Source organism: Notamacropus eugenii, chromosome 2 (assembly GCF_028372415.1).
Source record: "Notamacropus eugenii isolate mMacEug1 chromosome 2, mMacEug1.pri_v2, whole genome shotgun sequence".
Taxonomy (NCBI): domain Eukaryota; kingdom Metazoa; phylum Chordata; class Mammalia; order Diprotodontia; family Macropodidae; genus Notamacropus; species Notamacropus eugenii.
In genome coordinates this window covers 494,496,820-494,513,968 of record NC_092873.1, presented here as the reverse complement: position 1 = coordinate 494,513,968, position 17,149 = coordinate 494,496,820, and the positions used below count along the sequence as shown (strand labels likewise).

Genomic DNA, 17,149 nt, shown 5'->3' with positions numbered 1-17,149 from the left:
TTCCTCCTTATTGGCACTTCTAGTTTCTCCCTCTCCCTGAGCAACCTCTTTTCTTTTGAGGTCCACACTATTCCAATTTTATTACCCCATCTGAAGCTTAGTGGCTGGTTATTTATTGATCCTAGGGAAATCTCCCTCCTTTATTACTTAGTTCAGTGCCTAGCTGACAGTCTTTATTGACACCCCAACTCATGGGTTTTTACTGGGAATGAATGTCAGCATTTGTGCTAATATTCTCCTAGCCCCACAATTTCTGAGTCTATACAACTACTGTGAACCTCTCTATCTTAGCTATTCACAAGTATGGCCATATCCCCAATCTTGCCATTATCCATAAATATTCTGTTTCTTTTTAGGAGCACTGAAGTTCTTTTATCCAACTATAATATTTTTATCATTTTATCTTTCCTTATGCCACCTAAACCTGTTCTGTATCCTGGCATGATTTTTAATCCTTCAGTAGTTTCCTGGGGCATCACCATTGCTTTTTCTCTCTCAGCTCTTGAATCCCTTGCTCTCTTATTCTGTCACCTGTCCACATCTTCCTAAACTCCAACCTTGTATTATTCCTACTATTTTCCTCTGCTCCTCCTCGCATGATGCTAAATGAGGCTGGAAGAAGTAAAGAAACTGAGCTTTTCATTACAAATTTACATCTTTTGGTCCCTCACCACAGCAAGGCAGTATTTTGACCATTTCCAGATTGATTCTCCATCCCAGTCACAATGTCTGTTACAAGCCTTTTCTTTCCTCAAACCTACCACAGCAGCCCCCTTTTCTAGTTTTTCAGCACAGTGTCTCACCTCTTCCTTTACCAAGAACATCAAAGCTGTTCAACTTTCACTCCCTCATCACACAATCCCTGGACAGCATCCCTTGTTTTTTCCTCTTTAAGTCTCTTAAGCCATGGCCCTTCTCATGAAGGCCAATTTCTCTACTAGTACTTTTTGAACACAATTAAAAAATTTAAAATTCTGAACTTAACAGATATAAAATGTAATAAGAATTTCTGCATGTTGTTTGTCCTTAATTTATGAAGAGGACTGATGATATCACAGGTGATGTCTTGACTAAAGCATGAATTGAATTTAAGTTAGGCAGAGTTGCACAAAGTCCTCAATCTTATCCTCTCTTCCAGAATCATTGAAATCCAGTGTCAAGACAAAAGTCAATATGACTGTCAATGCTTAGGGATGCAGAGGATGACCTTGGTGTCTTTGCTGTCTGCACCAACCCCTCAGCACTTGACAGCATCTGCTTCACCTGCCTTCATGGTCTTTGGAACAAATTGTTCTCATTCCTCCATTCCACTGGGGGAAGTCTTTAAATGCTTAGGGTAGATATTCCCCTAAACTCACCGATGAATTTGAGGCCTGTCATTTACCCTGGTTTAGCTCATCTGCTGAGATGCTTTTGCGGGGGTGTGCTTGCCGTACATGCTACAGCTTCTTGGAGCACCAGGTGAAAGTTGGGTGAAAGGTAGACAGCAAAAGTGGATGAGCAGCCCTGAAAGGGCTCAGCAAGTTCTCAGCAGAGGCACATTACTTAACCACACACATAAAGTAGAACAGAAAAAGGAATGTTCATAAAACTGCAAATCTTTATTAAATACAGTTTGTTTTTCCTTTTAAGTATACTTTCTATTTATCATAAGTTTTCAGAGCTGTTCTGATAGCTGTTTTCTTCTGACTTTTCTTCTGTTCAATTCTGTGCATTTCTAAAAAGTGCTTCAGTGATCATCATTTCTTTTTTGGGCAACCTTATCACTAGTTTCCCCTCCATTCCTTCCACTCTCTCCAGTGAAAAAGAAAGAGAAAGAACTTGTAACACATATGTATAACCAAGCAAAACAAATGATCATATTAGCAGTATCTGAAAAAGGTATGCACTATCCTCAACGTTGGGGCTGTCACCTCGTCGTTAGGAAGGTGGATATCAGGTTTCCTTATCACTTCTGTGGAAATATGGTTAGCTATTTAGTTGATTGAAGTTTTTCAAAGTTATATTTTTATGGTGGTGTTGTTATGGTGTGACTTATTCTCCTGGTTCTGCTTACTTGATTCTGTATCAGTTCATAGAAGTTTTCCCATTTTTTCTATGAAACCATTCCTTCCATCTTCTCTTATGGTGAAATAATACTCCATTACATCCATATGCCATAATTTGTTAAGCCATTCTCCAATTGTACATGCATCTTTTGGTCCCATTTCTTCCTATTTTTTCTTGCATATTTCCCCCAGCATATTCTCTAGCATATTATCAGTCATCTCTATCCTACAGAAATTCCATCTCACATATCTACTTGTGCCTTTCTTTCTGCCTACAGACATGCCCAAGTCTCTTACATCCTTACATGGAGAGAAGTAAAGTATAAGAAGATTGGAACAATAAGAAAGGACTATGTGATAAAGGTCTTTAAAAGCCAAAGGATTTAATATTTGATCCTGGAGATAATAGGGAGTCACTGGAATTTATTGAATTGGGGATGTGTGTATGATATGATGAGATCTGCATTTTAAGATCAGACAACTGAGGAGAACCTTAAGTTAGGGAGACCAGGCTATTTCAGAAGTCTAGGCATAAAACGATGAGCTCATGCATCAGGGTGGTCACAGTGTCAGAGGAGAGAAGTGTAAACATAGAAAAGGTAGAATGAAGGGAGAAATGACAGGATTTAACAACTGATTGGTTATGAGGTGTGAGAGAGAATGATCAGTCAAGAAGAATACCTACCATATGAGTTTGGGTGACTGGGAACATAGTGGTACCCTAGACAGTAATAGGGAAATTAGGAAGAGGGGACACAGCTGCCAAAGTGATTTTCCTAAACCGTAAGTCTGACAATATCACTGCCTTACTCAGTAAATTCCAGTGGCTCTCTGTTACCTCTAGGATTACATATAAACTCTGTTTGCTATTTAAAGCTATTCACAACCTGTTCTCTTACTATATATACACACTTGCAGTCTTCTCATACATCACTCCCCCTCACTGCATACACACAGTATATCCATACTGTCCTGTTTCCCATGGACACCCAGGAGTCTCCATCTCTTTGTCTATGTTCCTATGCAGTGGTGGTTCCTCAATGTCTGGAATGCACTGCTTCATTCTCAGTCTTCGAGCCCTTGGTTTCTTTTAAGACTCAGGTCAAGTGCTCCCTTCTATAAGAAGCCTTTTCTGCTCTCTTCAGCTATTAGTGCTCCCCCCTCCCCTGCACCCCCCAGGAGCCATCTCCAGTTGTCCTGATCTGTATCTTGCCAGTGGACCTAGATGACTATGGAGGAGAGAGTGAGGCTCTTGACTTTGCACAGCCCTCCCTCACTTAAATACAGTTCACTTGCAATTCATGGCATCTCCTTCCTGATGTCATGGTCCTTTTTGAGACCTTTTTGAGACAAACAGCTCTCCCTCTCAACATAACTTTTTGTCTATTTTATAGATATTCTGTATACTCTTATTTACATTCATGCTATTTCCTTTATTTGCAATGTAAATTTTTTAAGGACAGCACCTGTTTTGCTTCTGTTTTTGTGTGTCTAGTGTTTAGTATAGTTCCTGGTACATAGTAGATACTTAATAAATGGTTGTTGATTGATTGATAATAGGCTTCTTGCATTTATAGAATGCCAAGTTTGTGCATGGCCTCGGCTGACTGTCAGCATCTATGCTTGTCAGTATATGGTTACAGTCCTGAGTTCATGGATGGCCAAGGCTGATTATATCTGTCTCTAAGCTTTTTGAGTCTTCTCTATTTCCTAAATGTATCTGTAACTGTAGTTAACTATAGTATTAGGAAAGAAATGGGCTGCCTCTATACCCAGTCTTCCTTCTGTGTCTAAACAGAAATCCTCCTTGGGCTGAGATAGACTTGGCTGACTTGGAGGGCAGCAGTAACAGCATTCATTTTCTTTCTCGTTAAGAGGAATTCCTCAGCATTGTCTTCTATACTATTAACTCACTCAGACATTCTTTCTACAACTGGTGATCTTAGAATCTATGTGGCTGATTCATCACTTCTTTTATCCTGATTACCATGGAGTCTGATTATCTTCTCAATAAGAAATTGTTGTAATGTATTGTTTTCATTACCCCTTGACCGCTCTGGGACCCTATTATAGACTGATAAATTACTCATTCTCTCTACTGTTTGGTATGGGATAGATTTCCATCATTGCATTGCTTTATGTGTTTCTTGCCTATTATGATTGCTTCTTCCTGTATTTTAACACATTGGAGACTGAGAATCCAAAACAACCAATCAGTCCCCAACATTTATTAGACAACTAAGATATGCCAGACACTGTGCGAGGAGCTGGGAATGATAGAGAGGCAAGAAGAACACGATCCTGGCCTTCATGGAGTTTGTATTTTACTAAGGGTAACAAAGAATACACATATAAGTAAATATAAAATTTATTTGAAGTAAATACAAGGTAGTTGTAGTGGGAAGCATTTTCAGGGAGGAGCATTAGTGAAGATCTCGAGTAGAATGTGGCCCTTTAGGTGAGCTTGGAAGGAAGAGAGGCATTCTCAGAAGTGTGATTGAGGAGGGGCATACATTCCAGGTATGGAGGAGAGCCTGTGCAAAGAATCACATATTCCTTTGTTCAACTGTTATTGAAGATAAAATTAGTTTCTTATAGAAATGGTGATAAATCTGCTTCATTTTTTCTTTTATTTGTTGTCTTTCAATTTCCATATGAAAATGCTCTTAGAATCAACTGACTTGATTCACTCTCATGCCAGGCCTCAATAACCACTTAAAATCCTCCATTATCCCTTTCCATTTAGCAAGGAGAATCAAGTATTTGCCGCAGTCAGGAGGTTTCTGGTCCCTTTTTGTTTTCTCATTTTGATGATTGCTTTATTTTGGTTAATCTTTCAGAAATGTTGATAGTCCAGGTTAATGACTTTGACTTTTCCTTTTTCACATTTTTCAGTATCTTTGATTCTCTATGTTGGTTGCTAGCTGTTTGCTGTCTGTTAAGATTCAGTTGATTTTTAAAAATTTGGTGGTGTTATTCAATGCTTGGCATGTGCAGAGCCTTCCTGCTCTCTTCTTGAGGTATTCATTATGTACAGCCTTTGGATTCTTTTGTTTCTTAATCCTTTTCATTGAAATCACATCAATGTAAATATCGGTTTGTAGAATCTTGTCAGTTTCTTTGTACGGTTTCTCTGTATCGTCTTCTGCGACAATTACTAGCATATGTTAATTTCAGTTATTGTAGTCTTTTTGCTTATTCTAGCTATGAGCACTGCAAGGTAAGATAATCAAGGGTCTTATGAAATTGTTTCTTTTTGCTTTGGGGCAAATGATAAAAGCCAGTTCTACCGGTTCTTTTTTTTTCCTCTAACGGTAACCTTTGAGATAGTCTTTCATTTAACTACATTTTCTTATATCTTCTGGCTTAATTTATGGTAAGAATGTCAGTATTGATTCAGTTTCTTAAGCGGAATGTCAACTTACTGGTCATTGAATAAGGACATAAATTTATAATAACTGTGATTGGTAAAAATCTTTGCCACTATTCCACAGTCACTTCCAAGTGTTAATGGGGGCTGCACTGAACCAAGGGAGCATTTGTATTTTTCTTTGTTTCATGGGTTACCATGTAAAAGAAGTAAGCATCTATCGGTCAGCATGCTGTTGTTAAGTGTCCCTTTCCTCTAACTTAGGCTGGTTTTTAGTCAAGGGACATTGGCTGTTGTTAAGACCATATCTGTAGTATTTCTAACATGGTAGAAACTGTTAGAACTTGTGTCCCACTGTCATAGCATTTGACAATCCAGAGTCATTCTTATATCATAATGAGGCATTAGAGAAGGACTTTGTGAAGGCTTTTGAGAATAATCAAATTGGTGGTTAGTTTTTTAAAATGTTATGAACTATTAGTAGTAGTATTCTGCTAGTAATCATTTTATGTAGTTATGTATTTAATAATCGTACATGGGCTAATTTGTACCTAATTGAGAAGATTAATTCAGAAATTTAAAGTTATTATGCATAATTTATAAGTATTATCATGTTTCATCAAGTCTTAAGATTACTTAGGAATTATGAACCCATTTGCCAGCTATCTTGCATTTATAAATAAATTTTAATTGGTACCCATTACTCAGACAAACTGAAAAGCAACTGGTAGATTTGTTTTGCATTTTTTAATGTTTAAAATGTAGCTAGATATGTTTGGTTATAGATATCTATCCACATGATTGTTTTATGAATTATAATGCCTAAGTATATGTAAACGGGGGGGGGGAGAAGAAAAAAGAAATTTACATGATAATTTTATTATATATTTAAATGAATAGCAAGTTGTACATAATAGAAAAAAATTGTAACAAGTAATAAAAAGGTCAGCATGATCTTCCAATCCAAATCATTCCCAGCAAGCATTTACTAATTATCTGCTATATGCAAGGCATTATGCTAGGTGAGGGGTGACACAAATGTAAAACAGTCCTTGCCTTTAAGGAGTTTAGACTCCACTGGGGATTTATAAACTATAAACAGAAAAATATATGCTTGATAATTTGAGGAACAAGTACTAATAACCAAGGGTATCAGGAAGCTATAGGAAAATCAATAGCTGAGTCTTGAAGGAACCTAGGGATTTTAAGAGGTGAGGAGAGAGTATATTCCAGGCATGAAGAACAGACTGGTTGAACAGAGGCCTTGAGGCTGGAAAATTCCTGAAGGGGAAGTGGGCTCAATAATGTAGAAGACTGTAAAGGTAAGATAGAGCTAAATTGTAGAGAATTTTAAGTGTTAAATGGATGAGTTTATCTTTTGTCTTAGAAGCAAAAGGGAACCATTGATATTTTTTGAGTAGGGGAATAACATGGCTGGACTCATGCTTTAGGAAGACCATTTTGGCAGTTATGTGACACATGGATTGGGGAGGAGAAAACTGAAAATAAGTAGTCCTTTTAGGATTGTTACAGTAGTAGAAGTCAGGAATCTCCAAAGTAGGATTTATTCTAGGACCTAACCCTAAAGGATGTGTGATTGTGTGATTGATCAGTCAGAGGGTTCTAAGATCGGGCACATTCTATTTTTCCTGAAATTGTTGGATTAGTCTCCAACACAACCTACTATCTCTTATTCCTCAACATTCCCCCCATTCTGCTTCTTCCTTGAGCTGTGAAAGCTCCCAGTATTTTCCTAGTTAAAATCTAACCACTGCCTGGGCAACCATAGCAATAGCTGTCCGTGTGCCATTGGAGAAATCACACATTTTCCCCCTCCTTCATTTCCCACCCCATTACTTTGTATCTGCAGCAGGCATCCTTTGAAGGGTGGATTCTTTTGTGAGGCAGTGGCAGTTGGCAGCTCCAGGGCCAAATATTATATCATCTTTATTTTATCCTTTTTCAGTTTCTATGTTAAGTATTTTATAATGTACATAATTATGACTATAAGTATGTAATATAATTTATAAGTAAAATCACAGACACACACATGTATCTCACAGACAGCTGAAAGACATCTGTGCAAGAGAACCCATTATCTTCTCCCCCACACCCAATTTCTTTCTCTCCCTTCCTACTTTCCTTATTTTTGTTTTAGAGTACCACCTTTCTAGTCATCCAGGTTCATAACTTCAAAGCCATCCTTGTTATTTCACTTACACATCCAGTCACCCACCATGTCTTGTCAATTCCCCTGCATATATGTATATGTGTAAATACACATATTTCTAATGGGGTGCACAATCAAAAAAGTTTGGAGACCACTGATTTAGATGATGAGGGCCTGGAATGGGATGGTGACATGTTAATACAGAGAAAAGAATGGATGCAGGGGTATGTATAGATAGAATCAGGAAGAGTTGATAACTGATTGGTTATGGAAGGTGAGAGAGAATGAACTGTCAAGGGTGATTTTAAAGTTATGAACCTGAGTAACTAAAAGAGGTGATATTGCTTTCAACAAAAAGCCAAGAAAGAAAGGAAAAGAAGAAACTGGGTTGGAAGAGAAGATAATGAGTTCTCTTTCAGAGATGTGGCCCTTTCAAATGCCTGTGAGATATTTAGACCCAGTGGACTATTGGTGATCTGGGATTGGAACTCAGAAGAGTAGATTTTCTTAAAATTAGAGTTGAAATTTTTTGCATTGCATTCCTTCTGGTCTGATTCCTTATTTTCCAGAGCTACAAAGAGACTTAGTTAATCTTCTTACTGTCTTTATTTGTTTAGCAGTCCATATTCCATTTTTTGCCTGCCTTTTCCTTAGAAACTCTTTCTGGTCTGGTTTTGCTTCTTTTTCTTAGAAAAGCAAGTGGGTCAGATAATTGTTTTTGTTTTAGTGGAGGAGAGACGTAGGGCATTAGTGATCTTGGTCTGGATCAGTGCAGATCACTGATTTTTTTTTTAAAGAAATGTATTGATTATAATAGTGGTAATAGTCACATTTATCTAGCACCTAGTTCCAGGCACTGTGTTAAGGGCTTTATTAATATTGTCAGTTCATTTTCACAACAATTCAGTAAGGCAGGTGTTGTTATTATCCTTAATTTATAGTTGAGGCAACTGAGGCAAACAGGTTAAGTGACTTGCCCAGAGTCACTTGGCTATTAAGTGTTTAAGGCTGGATTTGAATTCAAGTCTTCCCAACTTCAGGCACAGCACTTGGCACTGTGCTCCTAGTTGCCTCATTGAAAGTTGGGAAATAGAGTGTAAAGGCTTATTAAACCCAGTAATGACTATTAGACATCGGGCAAAATTTCTTTTGACTGTCCTTGGCTCGGTTTCTCAAAAATGTGGGTAAAATCTTTGCCCTTTCTCTTTTGCAAGGGTAGCTTATCAGGATGAGGTGTTAGTTGTGAAAGCATTTTGAGGCCATTGGTCTGACTGGGGCAGAGTACAATAGGAGCATCACCTTGTTAATTCTAGGTATTAGACCTTTCTTCCAGAAACTCAAGACCTCATTAGCTTTCTTTGTTGACTTATACCTCAGTTATCCCTGTCTCTTACCTCCCTGCATTGTTGTCCTCAGCTTCTAGTGCAAAGATCCTTCTCTTTAGCAGGGATAAAATAATCAAAAGAAAAACTGAGTATCTCTGGCTTTCCTTTTTCTTCAGTTGTGGATATCCAGAGTAGTTCCTTGCCAGCTTTGCTTTTCTTTTTACCTCAATAAAGCTTGGAAACAACAAGCACTTAATACCTCTTTTTTTTTGCCTTAGTTTCCTCAGTGCTTTTTGTTTTTTATCCCTCCTGTCCTTATTCTCATGGGACCCTGTCATACTTTCGTACTCATCCTTTACTGCCTGCCTTTGCTATTTTTTCCCCCTCTATATATTTTTTAAAAAATATATAACCTAAGGAGTTTGTAGTCAATCTCCATATTAATGTATCTTTAGACCACTGTCCTTTTTCTTTTTTCTTTGGTAGTTTGAGGTGTTATTTAATACAAATAAAAATATACCAAAGCAGCTTGCTTATTCATTTTCTTCACCCCTCAAGGAATCAGCGTTTGGATTGATGATCTTGATGGGCTGTGTACCCCAAATTGTCAGAATCCATCATGTTATGTGTTTTGTCTTTTTACTGTTAATCATCATACCATGTTGTAAGTATCTTTTGATATATGCCAGTTTTGCTTGATCTTGACATAATGATCTGACTGGTGTCTGATGAACTTTTTGTTCTTTTAGCTATTTTAGGCTTCACAAAGACTTTGAGGACCCACATGTTGATGGAAGAAAGATGGCAGCCTCCACTGTGGGCAGTACTGGGGGGGGTGGGGAGAAGAGGGAGGGAGAGACACAGAGAGAGATGGGGTTAGAGGAAGGAGAGAAAGGGAAGAAGGAGGTGAGAGGGGGAATGAAAACATATTCATTTGACAGTGGTGCTTTTGCCTCATTAGAATTGTTTCTCTGTGTGTTCTCAGACTTTCATCTTTGGGATCTTCTCATCCTGCCTGTCTTTTCTTCTGAGCCCTGTTTGAAAGGCTGTGATCTAAATCAATTAGATAATTGATGCTTTTCTCTCCTTTACCATTATTTCTATGATGTGATCACTCATCATCCTCCCCCTCCCATCCCTGCTCATTCCTCCTTAGGTTTCCATCATTTCCACTGTTAGTGAGAATAAGAAATTAGAATAGAATTTCTCCTCATTGGTTCCTTCACTAGAGATTTTCTTTCCTTCCAACATAAATGTATAAAGCACTACTTCTAGGGGGTTTTCTGTGGGGTGCAGAATTGATCATGTTATTTACTTATTTTATTATTAATATTTTGTAGGAAACTGTGCAGTTTTCCTTGTCATTCAAATGAACAAAATTTAGTCATCTATTTATCTGCCAGTTCCTTTGCTAGGTTAAGGGTGGGGTGGGCAGGGAGGGCTACAAACACAAAAACACAACAGCTCCTGGCCTCAAGGAGCTTATGTGCTACTGAGAGAAAAGTAACTTGTAAGTAAATGCAAAATATATACAAAATGCTTACAAAATAACTGGAGGAGGACTATGCTGACAACTGTGTTCGTCCTTCGTTGCTGAAGAAGACCATGACATCAGAGAAATAATGACATGACTTGCACTGGACTTTGTTTTGAGTGAGGGAGGGCTGTGCAGGTCACCAGCCTCACTTCTCCTCCAGAGCCATCTGGATCCAGTGACCAGATATTCATCAGGATGATGGAGATGACCCAGGATGAGGCACTTGGGGTTAAGTTACTTGCCCAAGGTCACACAGTTAGTGCATGTCAAGTGTCTGAGGTGAGATTTGAACTCAGGTCCTCCTGACTCCTGCATTGGTGCTCTATCCACTACACCACCTAGCTGCCCCTCTAACAACTGTAGGAATCTGGAAAATCTGTTAGTAGGAAGGTGAGACTTGAACTGAGCCTTGAAGGAATTTGGCAGTCTAACAGGTAAAGGTGAGAAGGGAGAGTGTTTCAAGTGTGTGGGGGGGGCAGAGGTGGGGAAGCAGAGGGGGCCACAGTCGGTGAGTTAGGCATAGAGGGCAGTGAGGAAATGTCATATGGTAAAAAGGACAGGCAGAGTAGTTAGGCTGATGAGGGTGAGAGGGGAAGTAATGTAAATAACTATCCTGGAAAGAATCCTAGGGCCAGACTGAAGTCTTTAAATGTCAGTGTTATGCTTGTTCCAAGGTATAATCGGGAGCCCTTAGAGGCTTTTTACCAGAGGATGGATGTGGCTGGACTTGCTGATTCAGGAATATTCTTTTGGCAGCTGTGGAGACTGGTGTAGAGAGCAAGGGAATGGGAGGCAGGGAGCCCAGTTAGGAGGTTATTGCAGTAGGCCAGACATGAATCAGACTTTACAGTTGATTGCATAAGGTGAAGAGAGTCAGGAGTCAAAGATAACCCCAAGATTGCGAACCTTAGGTGACTAGAAGGATGGAAGCTTGAAATGGAGAAGACTTTGGGGGAAAAGATTTCAGTTTTACAAATGTTCAATTTGAGAAGCCTATGGACATCGAATTTTCTAAGTCCAGTAGGCAGTTAGAGATGGGGTACTGAAGCTCAGGAGAGAGACTCGAGCTAGAAATACAGATTTGGTAATCATCTACACAGAGATGATAGTTAAACTCAAAGGAACTGATGAGGATATCTTCAAGGTTGCAAACCTGAGGTGATTGGAAGAATAGAGGTGATTTTGACAGGAAAATAGGGAAGTTAGGAGGAAGGTCGTTTAATTGGAAAGATGATCATTACTTAAGTCCTGAGTTTGAGTTGCCTTTGGATTATGCTGGGGGGGAGGGAGCAGTTAGTAATGAGGGACTCAGGTTTTAGGCTGGAGGAGGATTGGGTAAGTTTGAATGCTTAGACTTTGGAGTCATAGACATAGAGATTGAAAGTCATAGTGTTTCAGAGAAAAAAAGGAAAAAGAAAGATGGGCTTTATAAAAATCTTGGGTATAGGGAATGGTGAAATAAGGCATTTTTCTGTGTTTCTTTTGATACCTTGAGCTAGTTTCGCACAGTAAATAGCAGTAAGATGTTAAGGAAGGCAAAAAATAATTGTCCTGCCCAAAATAGTGAAAGGCCAGAGGAAGACAAGAGAAGTATACTAAGAGGAGACAGTGAGAAGGTATGCTTTGAAAGTGTACGGTGGAGAAACAGATGAGAGCTTAGTATGGGGTATCCATGTATAGGTATCATCTGTATAATGCTTCAACCAACATTGTTATTATACCAACATTATTACACAGTAACTTCATATATATGAACTCTAATTTGCTCTGTTGTTTGGCTGACTAACTGAGATATTCATTGAACGGTTACTAGATATCAGAGCTAGTGTTTAACCTTTGGTGGTGCTAATTTACCTACTGTAGAGCTAACTAACCTCATTTGTGCCTGCTGGTTATTTATTCACCAAATGTCTTGTTTTCATGGACTGAATTAATGATGTTAAGTGGCAGATACCCAGATGATTGAGAATTGGCCATCCTCATTAACAACTTTAGGCTTGCCCATAGTTTACAAATTAATTGTACCACCAAAGTTTGGAATTCATTTGTTTGGTTTGGAATGCCAAACACTTTTCCTTTTCTTTTTAAAAATTAAATTTTTTAAAATTATAAGCATATATTAAATTTAACAAAGTAATAACAAATTGCTTTCTTTATTTGTGTCCCCTTCTGAACTATTTGGCTTTCTTCTCAGGATTTTAAAAAATGCTTTATCGATGCACTTTTCTTTCTTTCTTTCTTTTTTTTTTGCATCTCTGTCAGTAGGCACTAATTCTCTTCCTTCCCAAATAAAAGCCTACTTTTGTCACAAATAAGTATAGCCAAGCAAAACAGATGAACATATTATATTGGCCATGTCTAAAAATCCATGTCTTATTTTGTAACTCTAATTCATCCCTTTTCTGCTAAGAGGCAGGAGGCATGTTTAATTTTTTCTGAAGTCATAGTTGGTTACTACATTGATTAGAATGCCGAAGTCTTTCAACTTTGCTTTTTTTCTTTCATATTATTGTGGTCATTTTGTAAATTATTCTCCTGGTTTTCCTTATTTCACCCTGCATCCATTCACACAGTTCTCCTCAAAAGAGTTTCTTTCCTCTTTTTCTTCATATTCCTTTTTTATAGCACAATAATAGAATGCATTTTCTCCATGAAAATAATACTATGCAATGTGGCAAAGTTTCTAGGCCAGTGCCAAAAACTCTGACATAATATAGTGATGCCTCATTTGACGTAGATTCATTCATTCTCAAAGACTGTGCCAGTGGAACACAAGCACTCTTGGTAGGTCCTATTGTTCATTCAATCAATTAAGCATTTATTAAGCACCTACTATGTACCAGGCACTGTGCTAAGTGCAGGGGGATACAAAGAAAGACAAAAGAAAACCATGTTCTAGACCAGAGAACTTATGTTTGATGATCAACTTAGTTAAGCTTGGAGAAGCTTAGTGTGAGGTTGGCTGTAAGGTGAATTTTTACATGGATTCTTTTATTATATCTATTAAATATTTGCTATCAATGGAACTTTCAGCTTGCTTAAATATGGGATGATAGGAGTTCTATTTTCTTCGTGTATTTCTTTGGAATGTTGTACAAGTGGAAGCATGTCTGTGGTATCATTTACAGTGATTTGTCAGAAGGTCTGTTAGTTTAAATAATGTGCCTAGCTAAATCAAATTTTGATTGTAAAAGACTGTAAAGTGAGCTATGGACTGCAGCTGTCATGAGTCATGTAATTTTATAATCTTTATCCCACATTTACAATATCTTAAAGCCCTGAATACAATACCCTCCAAGTATATGAAATTCTGTTAAAGATTACAGAAGTTGAAGGGAGTCTTAAAATGTTATTAAATATTGAGAATGAACATAGAGACAGATATCTGTAAGTCCCAAAGTGTTGTTTCAAAGTCAGACTTTTGGACTTTTTTGATTTATGCTTCATTCTGTAGTTTTAATGGATTTGCTTATTAAGTCCCTCAAAATTGTAGGGATGGCACGGAAGGAAAGAAATAGCTACAAGGAGAAACTGAGGGTAAGATTTCTAAGTCTGCTTTTTGGTAAAAAGTAAGTAGAAGCAATTTTGGGTTTCTTGTTTTGTTTTTTCCATCTCTGTGAGTATATTAATTAGGAATAAGAAAACCAAGAGTTGGTTTTACATTTTGCTTAGGAATTTTTTTTCAGTAGAGGGAGTTTACTTGATTATGTCAGGGAAACTTTTAAAAAATGAGTTTTTATTCTTATCTTTTGTTTTTACATCACTTCAGTTTTCCATTCTATCCTTTCTCTCCCCCCGCCCCAAGTCATCTCCTATAAGGAAGAATAAAAAAAGAAAAAATAGTCTAGCAGAACTAATCAACACATCAAAAAATCTAATATAAGTCTAAACTCAGCATGTTCAGAACTGAAGTCATCTTTTAAAAAATTTTTTAAAAATTAAAAACATTCAACATATATAAAGCTTCCTTCTCTCCCTTAAGGCTTCCATTTCTTTTTCTCCTTTCCCATTGAGATAGCAAGAACCCTGTTACAAGCATGTAATTAAGCAAAATAACTTTACACGTTGCCCATGTCCAAAAAAATATGTCTCAACTTGAACCCTGAGTCCATCACTTCCCTAGAGGTTAGGTCTATTAAGACATTTGTATTAAATTTCTAAATTTATAATTGTGGAATTTATGTGAAAACATTTAAACTTATATTGACTCAAGTACAATTTTGAACCTGTTCAGAAAACAATTCTATTTTATATTTTAAACAAGTGTCTTTCATGGTACCTTAAGGAAGAGATCTGAGAAAAGATTATCTTGGCAAATCTGGAATAATATTCTACTCTTTTTTTCTTTCTAACAGATTTAATTGAAAATGTTTACATCTCTTCAGTGAAGACAAGAGAACTCAGAGGTTTAAAGGACAATGAACTGAATGAACAGAGGCCACACAACAATATCACCGTCTCTAAGAAACGTAACTGGTTGCATCAGAGCACTCTAAGGTCTCCTAATCAAGAAGAAGAATTTCAGAAGACTCAAGAGATCACTCATGTACTCAGATCCCCTTCATTAGCCAAAACTGCCAATGCTACAAATTCTTCATTGTTGAGAAGTTATACTTTAGAATTTAGTGAGGAAAATGATGCAGATGATGAAGGTGAAATATGGTACAACCCAATTCCTGAGGATGATGACCATGTCTTATACAGTGTTGCTAGTTCTGAGGAAATGAATCCCGATAGTGTGGCAGCTCTCACTTTGAAATTATCATCTGGAAATGACTTGGCAAAACCAGTGAGGTGTGCTGAAAGCTTGCCATTTTCTTCTGAACATGTTAATGTTCGGGTAGCACAACCAGCTGAAATTAATCAGGTAGATGCCATGTGTTCTACAGAATTTGTACAGCAAAACAAGCAGAGGTTTGGATGTAGGACTCAAGATAGTTCTTTGGTTGAAGAAAGTTCCACTTTGAAACTGCTTACAGGTAAATATGGACATAAACGTAGCACTTATGTTCTCTTTTACTTGCCTTTGGCAGCAACCGAAGCAAATTTTAGTAGATGCCTGTTCTATGTATTTTTCCCTTTTTCTCTGTTGGATAGCCATGGTATAGTTCTGAGGTTTTAGATATATTGTGGTGGTCTTATGTATTCTACAACACACCTGAGTGTGACTGAAACCAGATTAAAATATAGTCCCCTGTGATTCTGATGTGTTGATGTAGTAGTAAAAAACGAAATATATGAAGATGTGTGGTTCTTTCTGTAAATCTGGGGCTTTAGGTACAGTTTAGTGGCCTCCATTTCTTTTTGAGTTTGACACCACTAGTGTAGTGGATAGAGGGCTAGTCTCTGAGTCAGGAAGAACTGAGGTCAGGCCTCACCTCTGACATGAACTGGCTCTGTGATCCTGGGCAAATCATTGATCTTCCAGGTGCCTGAGGCAGTTCTCTCTAAGTTTCAGAGTAGGTGTTGAGCTGTATTGGTAGAAGGAAGAGGTTTCTTCATTAAGAACTCCCCATGCAAATGAAATCCAGTTAAAAAATAGATGTAATTATGAAATTATAAATAAAACTCGTGTCAGTATTTTTGGTGACTTTGAATCACTTCTGCACGTAGCATCACTGGCTTGGTAGTGTTAATTGAAGTATCAAACAGTGGTTGCCACATTTCCCAGTATGGCAGGAACAAGATTGAAATGTAATTCGGACATATTTAATAAAATAAACAAAAATATGGGGAACATAGCTAATGTTAACATATGTTTTTTTTAAGTTAGTACATAACCAGCAGGGATCCATAAGGACAGTTTAGTCACTCCTGTTTCTGCTAGTCTAGACTACCATAATGATAATTTTTGTTTTAATTTTAAGGATGATATCATGTTGAATGGAAGGAAAAAAATCTATTTTTCATGTAAATAAGTTATTATTTAGTTTAATTCTCCCCTTTAAAACTAGGTAGCGACCTTGGGAAGCTGTATTTCTGATGAGCCTAATGATCAGTGAAATGATTCCTTATAACCATGAATGTAGACTGTGCATTGACAAAATTAGAATGATAACTGAAGTAATAAGAGCTAGCATTTCTCTAGGATGTACTACATACTAGGTACTGTACTAAGTGCTTTAGAAATATTATTTCATCTGATCTTCACAATAAGCCAGGGAGATGACTGCTTGGATGTGTAAAGAGCTGTAAGCTGGGTGCAGGGAGTGAGAGAATCCAGAAAAGTAAACTCTTTCTTTTCTAGCAACATCCACTTTTTGAATATTACAGACAGATGCTGTGCTCGTTGGTAGGGATTTAGGGAACTCCCTCTGGTTAGTAATGTCATTACGTACTGACATTTTCCTGCTCTTTTCTTAACTTTCCTATGCATGCAAACCGGTATAAACTTGGATTTCTTTTTGAGGATAAAATTGAAAATATCGAGCAAACTTTCTTATATTTTTTGCTAATTATTTACATATTTTGTATAAATGCTTTCCATTAATAATCAGAAACTAATGTTGTTGAGAGTTATTGCAGGTATAACTGAGAAAGTTTAGGTAGGAAAATCAGTCCTTTTTTCTGCCTAGTGTATTTATAAAGATCATCTGGCTGGAGTAACGATTGGTAGACTCTGGTGCCTCTGTTAGACTCTAATACTACAAAACATTTGTAGAAAATAAATCTGACTGAATACCTTGTGGTAATTAATCT

The 17,149-nt window shown here is 37.4% G+C and overlaps 1 protein-coding gene across 5 annotated transcripts in view; it reads left to right on the top strand.

The window, feature by feature from the left end:
- Positions 1 to 17,149, top strand: part of SYDE2 (synapse defective Rho GTPase homolog 2) — an 86,746-nt gene that overhangs the window by 9,948 nt on the left and 59,649 nt on the right. For all 5 annotated transcript variants that reach the window (XM_072648913.1, XM_072648916.1, XM_072648915.1 and 2 more), the window contains exon 2: positions 14,806 to 15,429. In XM_072648913.1, coding sequence (XP_072505014.1) covers positions 14,806 to 15,429 — 624 coding nt within the window. The remainder of the gene's footprint in view (positions 1 to 14,805; positions 15,430 to 17,149) is intronic.